This window comes from Phyllobates terribilis, unplaced genomic scaffold, assembly GCF_046119375.1.
Source record: "Phyllobates terribilis strain yellow unplaced genomic scaffold, ASM4611937v1 Scaffold_5__5_contigs__length_657084704, whole genome shotgun sequence".
Taxonomy (NCBI): domain Eukaryota; kingdom Metazoa; phylum Chordata; class Amphibia; order Anura; family Dendrobatidae; genus Phyllobates; species Phyllobates terribilis.
In genome coordinates, this window is record NW_027362765.1 from 524638530 (window position 1) to 524652411 (window position 13882).

At 46.8% G+C, this 13882-nt stretch overlaps 1 protein-coding gene across 1 annotated transcript in view; it reads right to left on the reverse strand.

The window, feature by feature from the left end:
* NPFFR1 (neuropeptide FF receptor 1) overlaps positions 1–13639 on the reverse strand; it is a 407424-nt gene extending 393785 nt beyond the window's left edge. The window contains exon 1 of the mRNA XM_073681431.1: positions 12988–13639. Within this exon, the coding sequence (XP_073537532.1) occupies positions 12988–12994 (7 nt within the window). The 5' untranslated portion in view covers positions 12995–13639. The remainder of the gene's footprint in view (positions 1–12987) is intronic.
* Positions 13640–13882: the final 243 nt, after the last annotated feature.

A 13882-nucleotide genomic window follows, 5' to 3' on the forward strand; every position in this document is an offset into this window, starting at 1 on the left:
ACTTCAACTGTGAGAGACAGAATCTTAAAAAAAAATCCAGAAAATCACATTATATGATTTTTACTTAATTGGCATTTTATTGCATGAAGTAAGTATTTGATACAATAGAAAAACAGAACTTAATATTTGGCACAGAAACCTTTGTTTGCAATTACAGAGGTCAGATGTTTCATGTAGTTCTTGACCAAGTTTGCACACACTGCAGCAGGGATTTTGGCCCACTCCTCTATACAGATCTTCTAAAGATCTTTCAGGTTTCGGGGCTGTCGCTGGACAACAATGAGTTTCAGCTCCCTCCAAAGATTTTCTATTGGGTTCAGGTCTGAAGACTGGCTAGGCCACTCCAGGACTTTGAAATGCTTTTTACGGAGCCACTCCTTAGTTGCCCTGGCTGTGTGTTTCAGGTCATTGTCATGCTGGAAGACCCACCCACGACCCATCTTCAATGCTCTTACTGAGGGAAGGAGGTTGTTGGCCAAAATCTTGCGATTCATGACCCCATCCATCCTCCATTCAATATGGTGCAGTCGTCCTGTCACCTTTGCAGAAACGCACCCCCAAAGTATGATGTTTTTCCCACCATGCAACACGGTTGAGACAGTGTTTCTAGGGTTGTACTCATCCTTCTTCTTCCTCCAAACACGGCAAGTGGAGTTGATACCAGAAAGTTATCCCAAGCACACTATTTGATCAGGTGGTTATCATGTCATAGTGACGAGAGGGGAGACGTGACTATACAAATAGGAATAATAGAAACTAATAAGGTAAAGAAAGAATGGAAGTCCTGCAAGTTTCTGACGAGGCTCAAACAAAGTAAATACATCAAGGAGGGAGAGATTGTATAAATAAAAAGAACCATGGTGACAATAGCTGTCATATGACCGATGTGACACACATTAGTGCATACTGAAATATAAATAGAGTCAAGAGTGTAATTAGATTCCTACATATAGAAAAATCATGTTTCCATGTATACATCTATATAAAAGGATGTAGCGAATATCATAAATTTCCTATTGTATATCACAAATATCACACTTCCACGACAGTTATTACAAGATATGTATATAAAAAGATTATTATACTAAAGTATAAAAAATTGTTATTATAAATGCAGTAGAGTGTACCTGTGTAAATATAAAGCAAGGTGTATGTGAGTAGTGTAGAAATACAAATAAAATAAAGTGAATTTGTAAATAAAAAAGAAAGAAGGAGTGAGCAAGTAAGTGAATGGGTGAGTGAGTGTGTGTAGATAAATAAATAATAAATAACAAAGTGAGTGGGAAAGTACAGGATGTGTGCTCAAGGTGTATTGAGCTCACAAAAAATGTGTACAAGCAGTGCATACATCCCAAAATAAAGGGAATAATAAGCTACATTTTGTGTAGAAGTAACACAGCATTTCAGAAAAAGAACATCATACCAACAGTAAAATATGGGGATGGTAGTTTGATGGTCTGGGGCTGTTTTGCGGCTTCAAGACCTGGAAGACTTGCTGTGGTAAATGGAACCATAAATTCTGCTGTCTACCAAAAAATCCTGAAGGAGAATGTCCGGCCATCTGTTCATGACCTCAAGCTTGAAGTGCACTTGGGTTATGCAGCAGGACAATGATGCAAAACACACCAGCAAGTACACCTCTGAATGGCTTAAGAAAAACAAAATTAATACTTTGAAGTGGCCTAGGCAGGCAGATTCTTTGGTTTATCTAATCATTGGCATCATTCAAGGAAGAATGAAAATACTCACTGATCTATGCCTCATTCATTTTTACAAATGTAGGGTTTTCTACACTTGGAAGACAATCTGGTCCTCCAGTCTCCAGCTGTGCTAAATGCCCTCTCTGACATTGAATTTTGGACACCCATGGAAAATTGGGCCAGTTCTTGGTCCAATTTTCTCACCTAGAAGTTCATGGGGGTCAGGGTTCATGGCATCTCTGGGAGAAAGGACTGGTTGATCAGACAGTGAATCTCTGTTTTCTAATGTCCATAAGCACAGTTATGGGAGCATTGACTCTGCGGGATGCAGAGAGTGATCTTCCTTTTAATCCCCCATTTTCTTTGACTGAAAGGGTTTAAAAGCATAGGCTATCCAATATTCAATACTCATACGTTTGCTTGATGTTAGCAATATTCCTGTTAATCAGGCATGCAGTTTGCAACCCTCTCCAACACAACCAAAGTCCCTGTTTTTTCACTTTCCATCCCTTTGCTGTGACAATTAGTAATTATAGCTAATGTCATTATAAATTTCACAGTGACTGACAGCCTCATCACCTGACTGTGCCTTGGATATGACGCGCCCCCTGGGCCAGTGTTGTTTGGGGATACCCGGAGCCGGATCAGATGGGGGTTGTAGTCTCCGAGTGGCTGTGACCCGGTCCGTGCCCAGGGTGTCAAGCTCAGTGTGTGGCAGTCCTTACTGATGTTACTAAAGTTCTTTATGTCGACTACGCCACCCGTTGAATTGCGGTCACTACGGCCGCCGCTGCAGCAGGGTCCGCTGAGGCTGATGGTGTTTGTGCAGCTTAGGTAGTATAACCCCCAACGGGAGGGGTATAGCCTCAGGGGGTCAGGTGCAGAGGATGGTGGTTGTGGAAGTGCAGGGAAGATGGTAATGAGAGTCAGAGTCGGGTTGTGCAGTTCAGGGTTCTTTACTTACTGCTGTTCTTGTACCGGTCACTCCGGCCTTGAGTGACCACCCGAGCCGTGCTGCGTCCACCAGGTCCTGGACTCGGCCAACCCCCAAGTAGTTCTGGAGCGTGGTTCTGAGCTCCCTTTCTGTCCTGTCCTCGTCTCTGGCCTTCCCCACCAGGGATCCACCTAAGTCCGGCTCCCTCGGGCCTCTTGTTGGTGAACCCTTGCCTCTGGGTTCCCTGACCCTATGCGTGGTCTGCCTTCCGGGTGGATATAGTGGGTGGCCGTGGCAGATTCTGCCCACGGCCTCCGGTTCCTGGCTAAGGTGTGCTGTAGCCTCTGCCAGCTTGGGATCCGGTACCCTGTTGCCAACTCTTCACCCTTTGATTTAATTTGGGCTCTCAGAGTTCCTTCTTTCTCCCCCTCTGGGTCTTTCTTTCTCCTCTCTCACTCTTGGCTCTGGGGCTGCTCTGCTCCTCTGCTCTCTTCCACCGCTCTGCAAAGACTTACTGACTGACTTCTCACAGACTGACTGACCCTGATCTTAGATGGTGCCCACCTTAAATACTCCCTCTATGTGTGAGCTCAGGTGACCAGCACCCAATGAGCTCCTAACTTTACCCAGGCTGCTCCCCCTATCTGCCCCTACACTACTGGGATGTACCACCCCCCTCCCACTCCAGCCAAGGACAGACTCGGTCGTACCTGCACATTATTAAGTGGGAGTACCATTGGTCTGTCCTCCGGAAATGGGATGTGTGTAGTGCATGCAGCTAACTGAGCTCAGTTCCACACTCCATCCTTACCCGGGAGTGGAATATCACACCTCTGGCTTGAGGTGCAATACCCCTGTAGCAGCCGAATCCTCAGGGTGCTACATTCCCCCCTGGTAAATCACAGCACGTCCTCGGGCTGTAAGATATAAACATCCACAAACATACAATTATTTTTCATAAACAACATAATAAACTATCATATAAAACTTTTCATAAAAACTTTTCATAAAAACATTCTTGTCTTCTGGTACCTCCGGTCACGGTGCAACTTGTGACCGGGTAAAGTGCGACAGTCTCTTGAAGAAACACGGTTTCCTATAAAACCGGTAGGGGGCGCTTTAGGAAGCGCAACTATATACAAGGGAATTATGGCCGCTCTCAGTCCTCGGGCAGGTATTAGGAAAGGGATGACCGCTCTCAGTCCTCGGTCAGTGGGGAAATGGGACACACTGGAACAGTTCACACTTGTCCCAACGGGGACCATATTTAAATTAGCAGCATGGCATATACCCTAACGGGTAACTTTATACAGTCTCTTCACTACCGTACTCAACGACGGCGTCCTCCTGCTCTTTCTTTGTGATTAACTTTAGCTTCAGACCCGTCCGGGTCCTCTTGCTCCTCTTCACACCGCAGCTCCTCCTCCGTCAGGCGATGCACATGGAGGGCGTAGGGTCCTTTGGCACACTTGTGCCGGGTGAAGGTGACCTCGTCCCCTAAATACAGGTCACGACCTCTGTGTCCCTCCGGTAGGTGGGACTCAACGTCTCTCCTGGTCACGAAGACGTCGCCTGGGGTGCGGTGATCTCGGATGAAGCCCCACCCGTGCTGCATATTAAACTTGATCACAGTCCCGGTGGAAGGGGGACCATGAGCTGCACGGGGACTCCTCCTGGCCCGGCTCTTCTGCTCCGCGCTCTTTATTTGGGCTTGTTGTTCCCGGACCCGCCTCTCTCTCCGCTCCCTCTCGAAGACCTCGAGTTGCTGGCGGCAGCACTCTGCACGCTCCGCTGCAGCTGCCCGGGTCTCCTGAGTGAACCCCATGAGATCTTCTCCGGTGGGGTCCCACTCAAACTGTGCCTCCTCTAGCGGGGGCGAGGTCCTTTTTACGGGCTTTGGAACCGGAATCAGGGGTTCGTCTAGGGGTCTCTCTTTCCGGAGTCGGGGATGGTGAAACTCCGGTGGCCATATAAAGGGCTGCCCATCCGGGCACGTATGTTGGGCGAACAGATCTTCTCCCAGATGCGGCACTCTTGGTTTTATGGGCGCGGTGGTGGTGGCGCCCGGGTTGCCCAGGCCTTGCGGCCAGGCCTGGGGCACCTGGAAAGTGAAGGGCACCGTAAGGACGGCGGCGCCCTGGGCTACTTGGCCCTGCGACCAGGCCGGTGGCTCCGCGGAGGTAGGGGGCGCTGTTGGTATTGCGGCGCCCGGGGGTACTAGGCCTTGCGACCAGGCTGGTGGTACTTCCTGCTTGGTCACGCTCGGGGTCGAGGCGTGTGACGTCACAGGGGTCGCGGCTGCGGCTTCCGGTTGAGGCCTAATCTGTGGCGGTGACGTTGCGGTTACGGGCACGGCAGGGGGTACTTCGGGCTCTGCGACGGGGAGCTGGGGCAGGTACGCGGTTTCCCGGTTTGGGGTAGAGACGTCCCCTTTACCTGCCTCCTTTCGTTCGGCTCCCTTCTCGGCGCCGTCTCCGGCCTTCAGTCCTCCTGCGCCATCCTCAGAGGCGGTCTGTCTCCTCGTCTCGGGTGGCGTGCTCCGCTGACGAGTCTTGGTCTGCTGGGCCATCTCTCGGCTCCACGCCGCCAACGTCTCTCGCTGCACCCGGGCCATCCTCCGTGCGAGACCCTCCAGCGCGGTCTGTGCACACTCCCGATCTCGGGGGAGCTGTGCCAAGACCTCCACTAAGCCTAGTGGGGTCGTTGCTTCTAGCAGGCTCCTGACCAACGGGTCGGTGCTGCTCTGCTCTCCTTCCGTTGTCTCCAGCAGGTCTTCTGGAGTGGCGACCGGCAACAGGCTCCTGACCACTGGGTCGGTGCTGCCTGGAGTGGCGGCCCGCATCAGGCTCCTGACCACTGGGTCGGTGCTGCCTGGCTCTCCCTCCATCTCCGGGTAGGCTCTTTCTGGACTCTGCTCCAGGCTTCTTGTCTCCGGGTGCGCTCTCTCCAGACTGCTCCAGGCGACACCCATCTTTGCTCTCTTGTTCTCAGTCCTCCCACTTCGAGGGCGGTCCCGGGGCCACTTGGTGATTGTCAGCTCCAGGGGCAGTTCTTTCACGCTGACAGACACCTCTAGCATCACAGTCTCTGTTGGTGGGGGCGGTTTCCACTTTTGGCGCCATTTTCGGTCCTGGCCCACGATGGGAGGCGGCCTCTTGCCACCCTCTGGCACGCCCATAATGGCGTCCGCTCTTCCAAGGTGGGAAACCTTTGGAAATGGCGGGAATCGTCTCCCAGTGGCGGGAAACTCTGCAGATGGCGGGAAAAAGCTGTTAATGGCGGACAACCGGCGGGAAACGACCTGTGATGGGGTCCGATGGCGGGGACCCTCCGGGATCGGCGGGAGACTTCTTTTTGAGGTAAACTCGTTCTTTTCTTCAGGCACGCAGTACCCGGTTGTTGCGGGCACGTAATCCTGCCGACTACGCCAAAGTTGACGCGCCCCCTGGGCCAGTGTTGTTTGGGGATACCCGGAGCCGGATCAGATGGGGGTTGTAGTCTCCGAGTGGCTGTGACCCGGTCCGTGCCCAGGGTGTCAAGCTCAGTGTGTGGCAGTCCTTACTGATGTTACTAAAGTTCTTTATGTCGACTACGCCACCCGTTGAATTGCGGTCACTACGGCCGCCGCTGCAGCAGGGTCCGCTGAGGCTGATGGTGTTTGTGCAGCTTAGGTAGTATAACCCCCAACGGGAGGGGTATAGCCTCAGGGGGTCAGGTGCAGAGGATGGTGGTTGTGGAAGGGCAGGGAAGATGGTAATGAGAGTCAGAGTCGGGTTGTGCAGTTCAGGGTTCTTTACTTACTGCTGTTCTTGTACCGGTCACTCCGGCCTTGAGTGACCACCCGAGCCGTGCTGCGTCCACCAGGTCCTGGACTCGGCCAACCCCCAAGTAGTTCTGGAGCGTGGTTCTGAGCTCCCTTTCTGTCCTGTCCTCGTCTCTGGCCTTCCCCACCAGGGATCCACCTAAGTCCGGCTCCCTCGGGCCTCTTGTTGGTGAACCCTTGCCTCTGGGTTCCCTGACCCTATGCGTGGTCTGCCTTCCGGGTGGATATAGTGGGTGGCCGTGGCAGATTCTGCCCACGGCCTCCGGTTCCTGGCTAAGGTGTGCTGTAGCCTCTGCCAGCTTGGGATCCGGTACCCTGTTGCCAACTCTTCACCCTTTGATTTAATTTGGGCTCTCAGAGTTCCTTCTTTCTCCCCCTCTGGGTCTTTCTTTCTCCTCTCTCACTCTTGGCTCTGGGGCTGCTCTGCTCCTCTGCTCTCTTCCACCGCTCTGCAAAGACTTACTGACTGACTTCTCACAGACTGACTGACCCTGATCTTAGATGGTGCCCACCTTAAATACTCCCTCTATGTGTGAGCTCAGGTGACCAGCACCCAATGAGCTCCTAACTTTACCCAGGCTGCTCCCCCTATCTGCCCCTACACTACTGGGATGTACCACCCCCCTCCCACTCCAGCCAAGGACAGGCTCGGTCGTACCTGCACATTATTAAGTGGGAGTACCATTGGTCTGTCCTCCGGAAATGGGATGTGTGTAGTGCATGCAGCTAACTGAGCTCAGTTCCACACTCCATCCTTACCCGGGAGTGGAATATCACACCTCTGGCTTGAGGTGCAATACCCCTGTAGCAGCCGAATCCTCAGGGTGCTACAGATATCTCTATGTTCCCCTCCCAATCCACCTGCTCCTCCTCCTTTTCCTCCTTCACATAAGACAATGTCCCTGAGGCTTCCAAACAGCTTGTGGATTGCCAGCCATAAACAAATATGTTGTAAGTGCAAGATTTCAAGGTTACACAAGCTCCAGTTTGTTTGCATCAAGATATAATCAGCACTGCTTTATTTTTCTTCTACAGATATGCCAGTATATGCAGCAATGAAATCCATAGCAATTGCAACTTCACAAATCAGGCAGAGATGAGGCAGTGCATTTTGCTTCTGCAAAGCCTGAAGGGCATGCTTCCCCATTGTAGAGGTTCACACTCTCCTTGTGTATCAACTTGGATTCATGTGGCACAGGGTTTTATATCAAAACAGCATGTAGTTTATTATCATAAACTTTATAGCTTCAAAACAAAAATAGCCTTCCTTCAGTATCAATGAATAACATAAACAGTCCTTTTCTTCAGGCAGAATGAAACACCAGAAATGTAGCATCCTTATCAACCTCGGTATTCCCAGCAGCAGCTCACATTTGTATTCAACGCAATCACCAAACAATTCTGTTTGGCTAAGACACACTTATCTTTGCAGAGCAGGTTAACCAGCAGCTTTGCCTTTCTCCATTCTCAACATACTCCACTCTGCTGAGCTAACCCAGCTGCTGTTAATAGCCTATAAATCCCGGACTGGATCATATGATCGATTTTTCCCAGTAAGATTCTTTTGGTTACTCCAAAAACCCCGACTCAATAACCAGTCACATTAAACCCTCTCAGTAACTTAGTGTTACTGGTACAGCTTACATTATCTACACATATCTACTATCCAGGACCTTACCTCCTGCTTTCCTACACCACATAAAAACAATTGAAATGCCCAGACACTCCAATGATCATAGGCCCCATCTTCTTCAAGCAGGTATATTTCTTTTACAATTTTACTCAGTCAAATTTAAGATGTGCAGTGCACCATTCAGGAAGTATCTATCACTTTGTCCAAATGTAGTGCAGGCAAAATGTCCTCGACATTGTCGCTGACTACTGATGGGGAGCAGGACATTTGCTGCTTGATGTGAAGGAACAACTTTTTCACTATATGGCTTTTCTTGTCCATGCCATTAATTATAAAATAGCTTGATAATGCTTACAAGTATGTATAAAAATAAAAAAAAACTATTATTTCATATCATGATCTGTATTAAAAGCAAAATTATTAATCTAGTATTTTTCACACTGTCCACTAGGCTTATTTTGAACTGATTCTTCCTGTTCATTCAGGAAAAGTTTTCAGCAGGCTCCTTATCATCAGTAGCAGGATTTCAATGACAGATAACACCTCTATAAAGAGTTTATAACAAAGGATTCAGCTTTCACAATAGGTGGTGTCATGGCTCCCCCCTCCCTTCATAAAGACCTACAGTGGTGGCCAAAAGTATTGGCACCCCTGCAATTCTGTCAGATAATACTCAGTTTCTTCCTGAAAATGATTGCAATCACAAATTCTTTGGTATTATTATCTTCATTTAATTTGCTTGCAAGGAAAAAACACAAAAGAGAATGAAGCAAAAATCAAATCATTGATCATTTCACACAAAACTGCAAAAATGGGCCAGACAAAAGTATTGGCACCCTCAGCCTAATACTTGGTTGCACAACCTTTAGCCAAAATAACTGCGAACAACCGCTTCCGGTAACCATCAATGAGTTTCTTACAATGCTCTGCTGGAATTGTAGACTATTCTTCTTTGGCAAACTGCTCCAGGTCCCTGATATTTGAAGGGTGCCTTCTCCAAACTGTCATTTTGAGATCTTTCCACAGGTGTTCTATGGGATTCAGGTCTGGACTCATTGGTGGGACCTTAGAAGTCTCCAGTGCTTTCTCTCAAACCATTTTATAGTGCTTTTGGAAGTGTGTTTTGGGTCATTGTCCTGCTGGAAGACCCATGACCTCTGAGGGAGACCCAGCTTTCTCACACTGGGCCCTACATTATGCTGCAAAATTTGTTGGTAGTCTTCAGACTTCATAATGCCATGCACACGGTCAAGCAGTCCAGTGCCAGAGGCAGCAAAGCAACCCCAAAACATCAGGGAACCTCCGCCATGTTTGACTGTAGGGACCGTGTTCTTTTCTTTGAATGCCTCTTTTTTTTCCTGTACACTCTATGTTGATGCTGTTTCCCAAAAAGCTCTACTTTTGTCTCATCTGACCAGAGAACATTCTTCCAAAACGTTTTAGGCTTTCTCAGGTAAGTTTTTGCAAACTCCAGCCTGGCTTTTTTATGTCTCGGGGTAAGAAGTGGGGTCTTCCTGGGTATGCTACCATACAGTCCCTTTTCATTCAGACGCCGACAGATAGTACGGGTTGACACTGTTGCACCCTCGGACGGCAGGGCAGCTTGAACTTGTTTGGATGTTAGTTGAGGTTCTTTATCCACCATCTGCACAATCTTGCGTTGAAATCTCTCGTCAATTTTCCTTTTCCGTCCACATCTAGGGAGGTTAGCCACAGTGCCATGGGCTTTAAACTTCTTGATGACACTGCGCACGGAAGACACAGGAACATTCAGGTCTTTGGAGATGGACTTGTAGCCTTGAGATTGCTCATGCTTCCTCACAATTTGGTTTCTCAAGTCCTCAGACAGTCCTTTTGGTCTTCTTTCTTTTCTCCATGCTCAATGTGGTACACACAAGGACACAGGACAGAGGTTGAGTCAACTTTAATCCATGTTAACTGGCTGCAAGTGTGATTTAGTTATTGCCAACACCTGTTAGGTGCCACTGGTAAGTTACAGGTGCAGTTAATTACACGAATTAGAGAAGCATCACATGATTTTTGAAACAGTGCCAATACTTTTGTCCACCCCCTATTTTAGGTTTGGTGTGGAATTATATCCAATTTGGCTTTAGGACAATTCTTTTTGTGTTTTTTCATTGAAGACAAATTAAATGAAGATAATAATACAAAGAATTTGTGATTGCAATCATTTTCAGGAAGAAACTGAGTATTATCTGGCAGAATTGCAGGGGTGCCAATACTTTTGGCCACCACTGTATGCACATGCTCATTAGATGCTTCAATACAAAACATAGGGTATGAGGCCATCTACTGCTGCTAATGTATATGTGTATTCCTTGTAACAACATTACATGAGTATTCTCATCTTTAAATTACTTTAGTTAGTATGAAAATAAGCAAGTTTGCAATTGACTTTCTTTTTCTATTTCCTTTTATTCTTCTGCTGAAATAGCTATTATCTTACATACTGTGCAGCTTGTTGCAAAGGAGATCATCAAGCAGAGCCTGGCCAAGTATGCACAGTAGTTGTATCCAAAGATGAGGAGTTATCTTGTGAAATCCCAGTCAGCTCTCTCTAGCCCATTCATTTCTATACAACAGTTAGTTGCTCGCTTTCCTCTCCCTCTTTCTCGACTTTTGAGCTGGAGCTAACGGTATCAGTTATGCATAACAAAAATCCCACCATTGGCGTTTACATATAGTGATAACAGTGTGCACTTTAGAATATGCAGAGACAGACCATTAATGCATCAGAGTAACATAAACTCAGTGGCAGGACTACATAAACAAAACTGTCACTCAAGGAGGAGTGCTTTCCCCCCAATCACACCCACCAGCCAGCAACCAGGAAGAAAAGAGACTGCAGAACTCTGTGCCGCTGAACACACAACCTGAAAATACCCCATTAAGTAGAAGTCTAAAAACCCTCAGTGGCCAATAGCAAGAATTATATTTTTAATATATACTGTGATATGGAAAAAATTGCTAATTAAAAAAAAAAAACCTACAAAAACCTGATTAAAATAATAAATCATTTTCTGACATGGCAGAAAAATTGCAGACTTTTCTTCTCAGCCCATAACACCCCTTTCAGGCAATGAAAATAGTAGTATCTTAATCCAATGCTACTGTTGGAATGCCATAGATAAGGTAATAATCCTAATATTGCCTAGATCTATCTTGAAAGCTGCAGTCATATGGCTGTGTTGAATTATTAACCCAAGTATGTGTTTTCCTTTCCTTTGCTTTATATTTCCAAAAAATGCTGCCACCAAGATTCTTAAAGGAGATTTTCATATTCAAGCAGTTGAAAAACATCATTTCTTGTCAATTTGGTATTAATTTAAATATTTGGTATTATACTAGTGTACAAATACACACCTGTAGGATATCCATTCCTTTTTTTCCATTACACATGCATACTTATAGTGCAAATTATAAGAATATTTGACCCTAAGAGGTCTAGAGATCAATAAATGTGCCACATCACAAGAAAACATGCAACAATATCTCTTATGAACTTTGTATATCCTTTCAATTGCCCTACAGCGCCAACTCATTTCAACCAAAGTAAAGAATTTTTACCAGATTTTCAGTACAGATGCAGCTGAGCTGTGTTTGCAGTTTGGCACTGCTCTTTCTGACATCACTGTTATTTCTGATTTTCCACCGAAGTCTAGTAAGCTGTAGGTAAGGTAAGGTGCATTTCTTCTCTCTACGTACACTAACATCATTCATTTTCTTCATATATGTAGCCTTCTAACAGCAACATTTGGCTTAGTATTCTTATAATAAAAATATCAATATTGCTATACTGGTGTTTATTCTTATTTTAAGTAAACCTGATTTGCTAACAGCAAGATCAAGAATATTGGACGTAGTCCACAGACCCGTCTATCTCTGCAGTGAGAAATGTGAAAATGTCTTTAAAAAATGACAGGACCTCAGCCTTACTTTTCAATGATTAATTCTCAGAAGAATGCATTATTAGTACAAATATTAACCATTTACCCATTTCGCATTAATTCCTTAAAGAAGTTGTCCACTACTTTATATGAACCCCTCAATGTATCCCCCGGGGCCCAGAAGTGTTTTTGTAAATACCTTGCGGTACCTTTTCTGCCTCTGAGCAGCGCTATGGCTGGCCGCTCAGAGGCATCACGTGACCTGTCACTGATGTCACGTCAAGTGAGGCATGACATCAGTGACACGCTCCCCGCGCTGCCTGCTGGGCGGAGTTACCCTGCGTGTCACACCCGGCATCCACCGCGCGATTTCAAAGTGAATGAGGAGAGGGAGAGCGCGCGGTGGATGCCAGGTGTGACGCAGGGGAATAACCCCGGCCACAACCCAGCATCCACCGGTGAAACACAGAAGAGGGACCCTCTGCTGCAGCCTGGACTTGCTGTGACGTCAGCGGATGTCAGAGCCGGCTGCAGCCGTGGGTCACGGGATGCCTGTGATTGGCCAGTGATAGCGCCGCTCACAGGCAGAAAAGGCACCACAAGGTATTTAGAGAAACACTTATGGCCCCGGGGGAATACATTGGGGGATCATACAAAGTAGTGGACAACCCCTTTAATTAAAAAAAAAGGTAAGAAAATCTGAAGTTTTACAGATGAAATGGACTTTCAATCCACATCAGGTATGGGCACAGGCAGTGTGACAACAGGTCTAATCCCACCTCCTGTGTAGGGAGAGGTACTGCTATGCCCGATAAGGGTCTATAACACAAGTCTTAGTAATAAATGCTACTGCAGCTCATGAGCGGTCTATGATTAATTAAAGCCCTACAGTGTTTTCTCCTGTTCCATCTCTGCAAGAAATAGCTACTATAAGAAAAATCATTAACATGAATCTATTCTGGGTTTCGAATACAGTCTCATGCTCTCACCTTCCATTGTGCTGTGGAGAGTCCACTGGTTGCTTTGCTGCTTTGGCTGAGAGAGCTGTCCACTCTTACAGTGCTGAACTGCTGTCTCCCTGCAGTCCTGCAGTCACCAATATAAGAAGTGCTTTGTGCTGCTGGTGTCTTTAGTGATCACACTGTAACATATCCACACATCTCCTTGTCTGCAGTCAATCTCTGGGATCCAGAAGACTGATCATAGATGATGCTTTTAGGATCCCTTTCCCTGTTGGCTCCCCTCTTTTCCAAATCTTGCAAAGTTTCTTGTTACTTTATGGTAGATAATGCCGGCACTACTAAAATATCTGCTTGTTAATATATCCATAAACTTTAACATTCACTCCCCAGTTCTTTTTATTCCATTAGATGCATATGAACCCTGGAAAAGGAGCAGATGCTGTAAAGAATACCAAAGAAGTGGTCCTGGTCCTCTCTATACCTTCTAGAGATACTGAGGAGGAAGCTAGCGGTCTGAGCCGAGGGATCTCCTCCCCATCTTATTCACAGCACCAAATTTCCTCCCTTCATTAAGCTGTCTGACTCACCAACGTCAATGCAGAGCGTGCTGCTACCTCCCTAAAGAGACAGGGGTCTGCAGACTAGCTGCTGCTGCTGCATGCTTCCCATTGCTATGGATACATATACTATAGAAGCCCCTATTTGCAGCTAACCTCTCATTGTTGGTATTGGGGTCCTATCTAATAACTCATGTCCTTAATTGCAGTTAAGTTTCCCAAAAGCATCTTGTATTATCAATCATCTCATCACCCCACAAAGAATAAGAAAGTCTGATCCCCCTCCTCTCTAAACCTGCATCCTGCTTCCTATGTTAAACCTTTTGTGAAATCTGCACAATACTGATTCATGCGATTTTAATAGT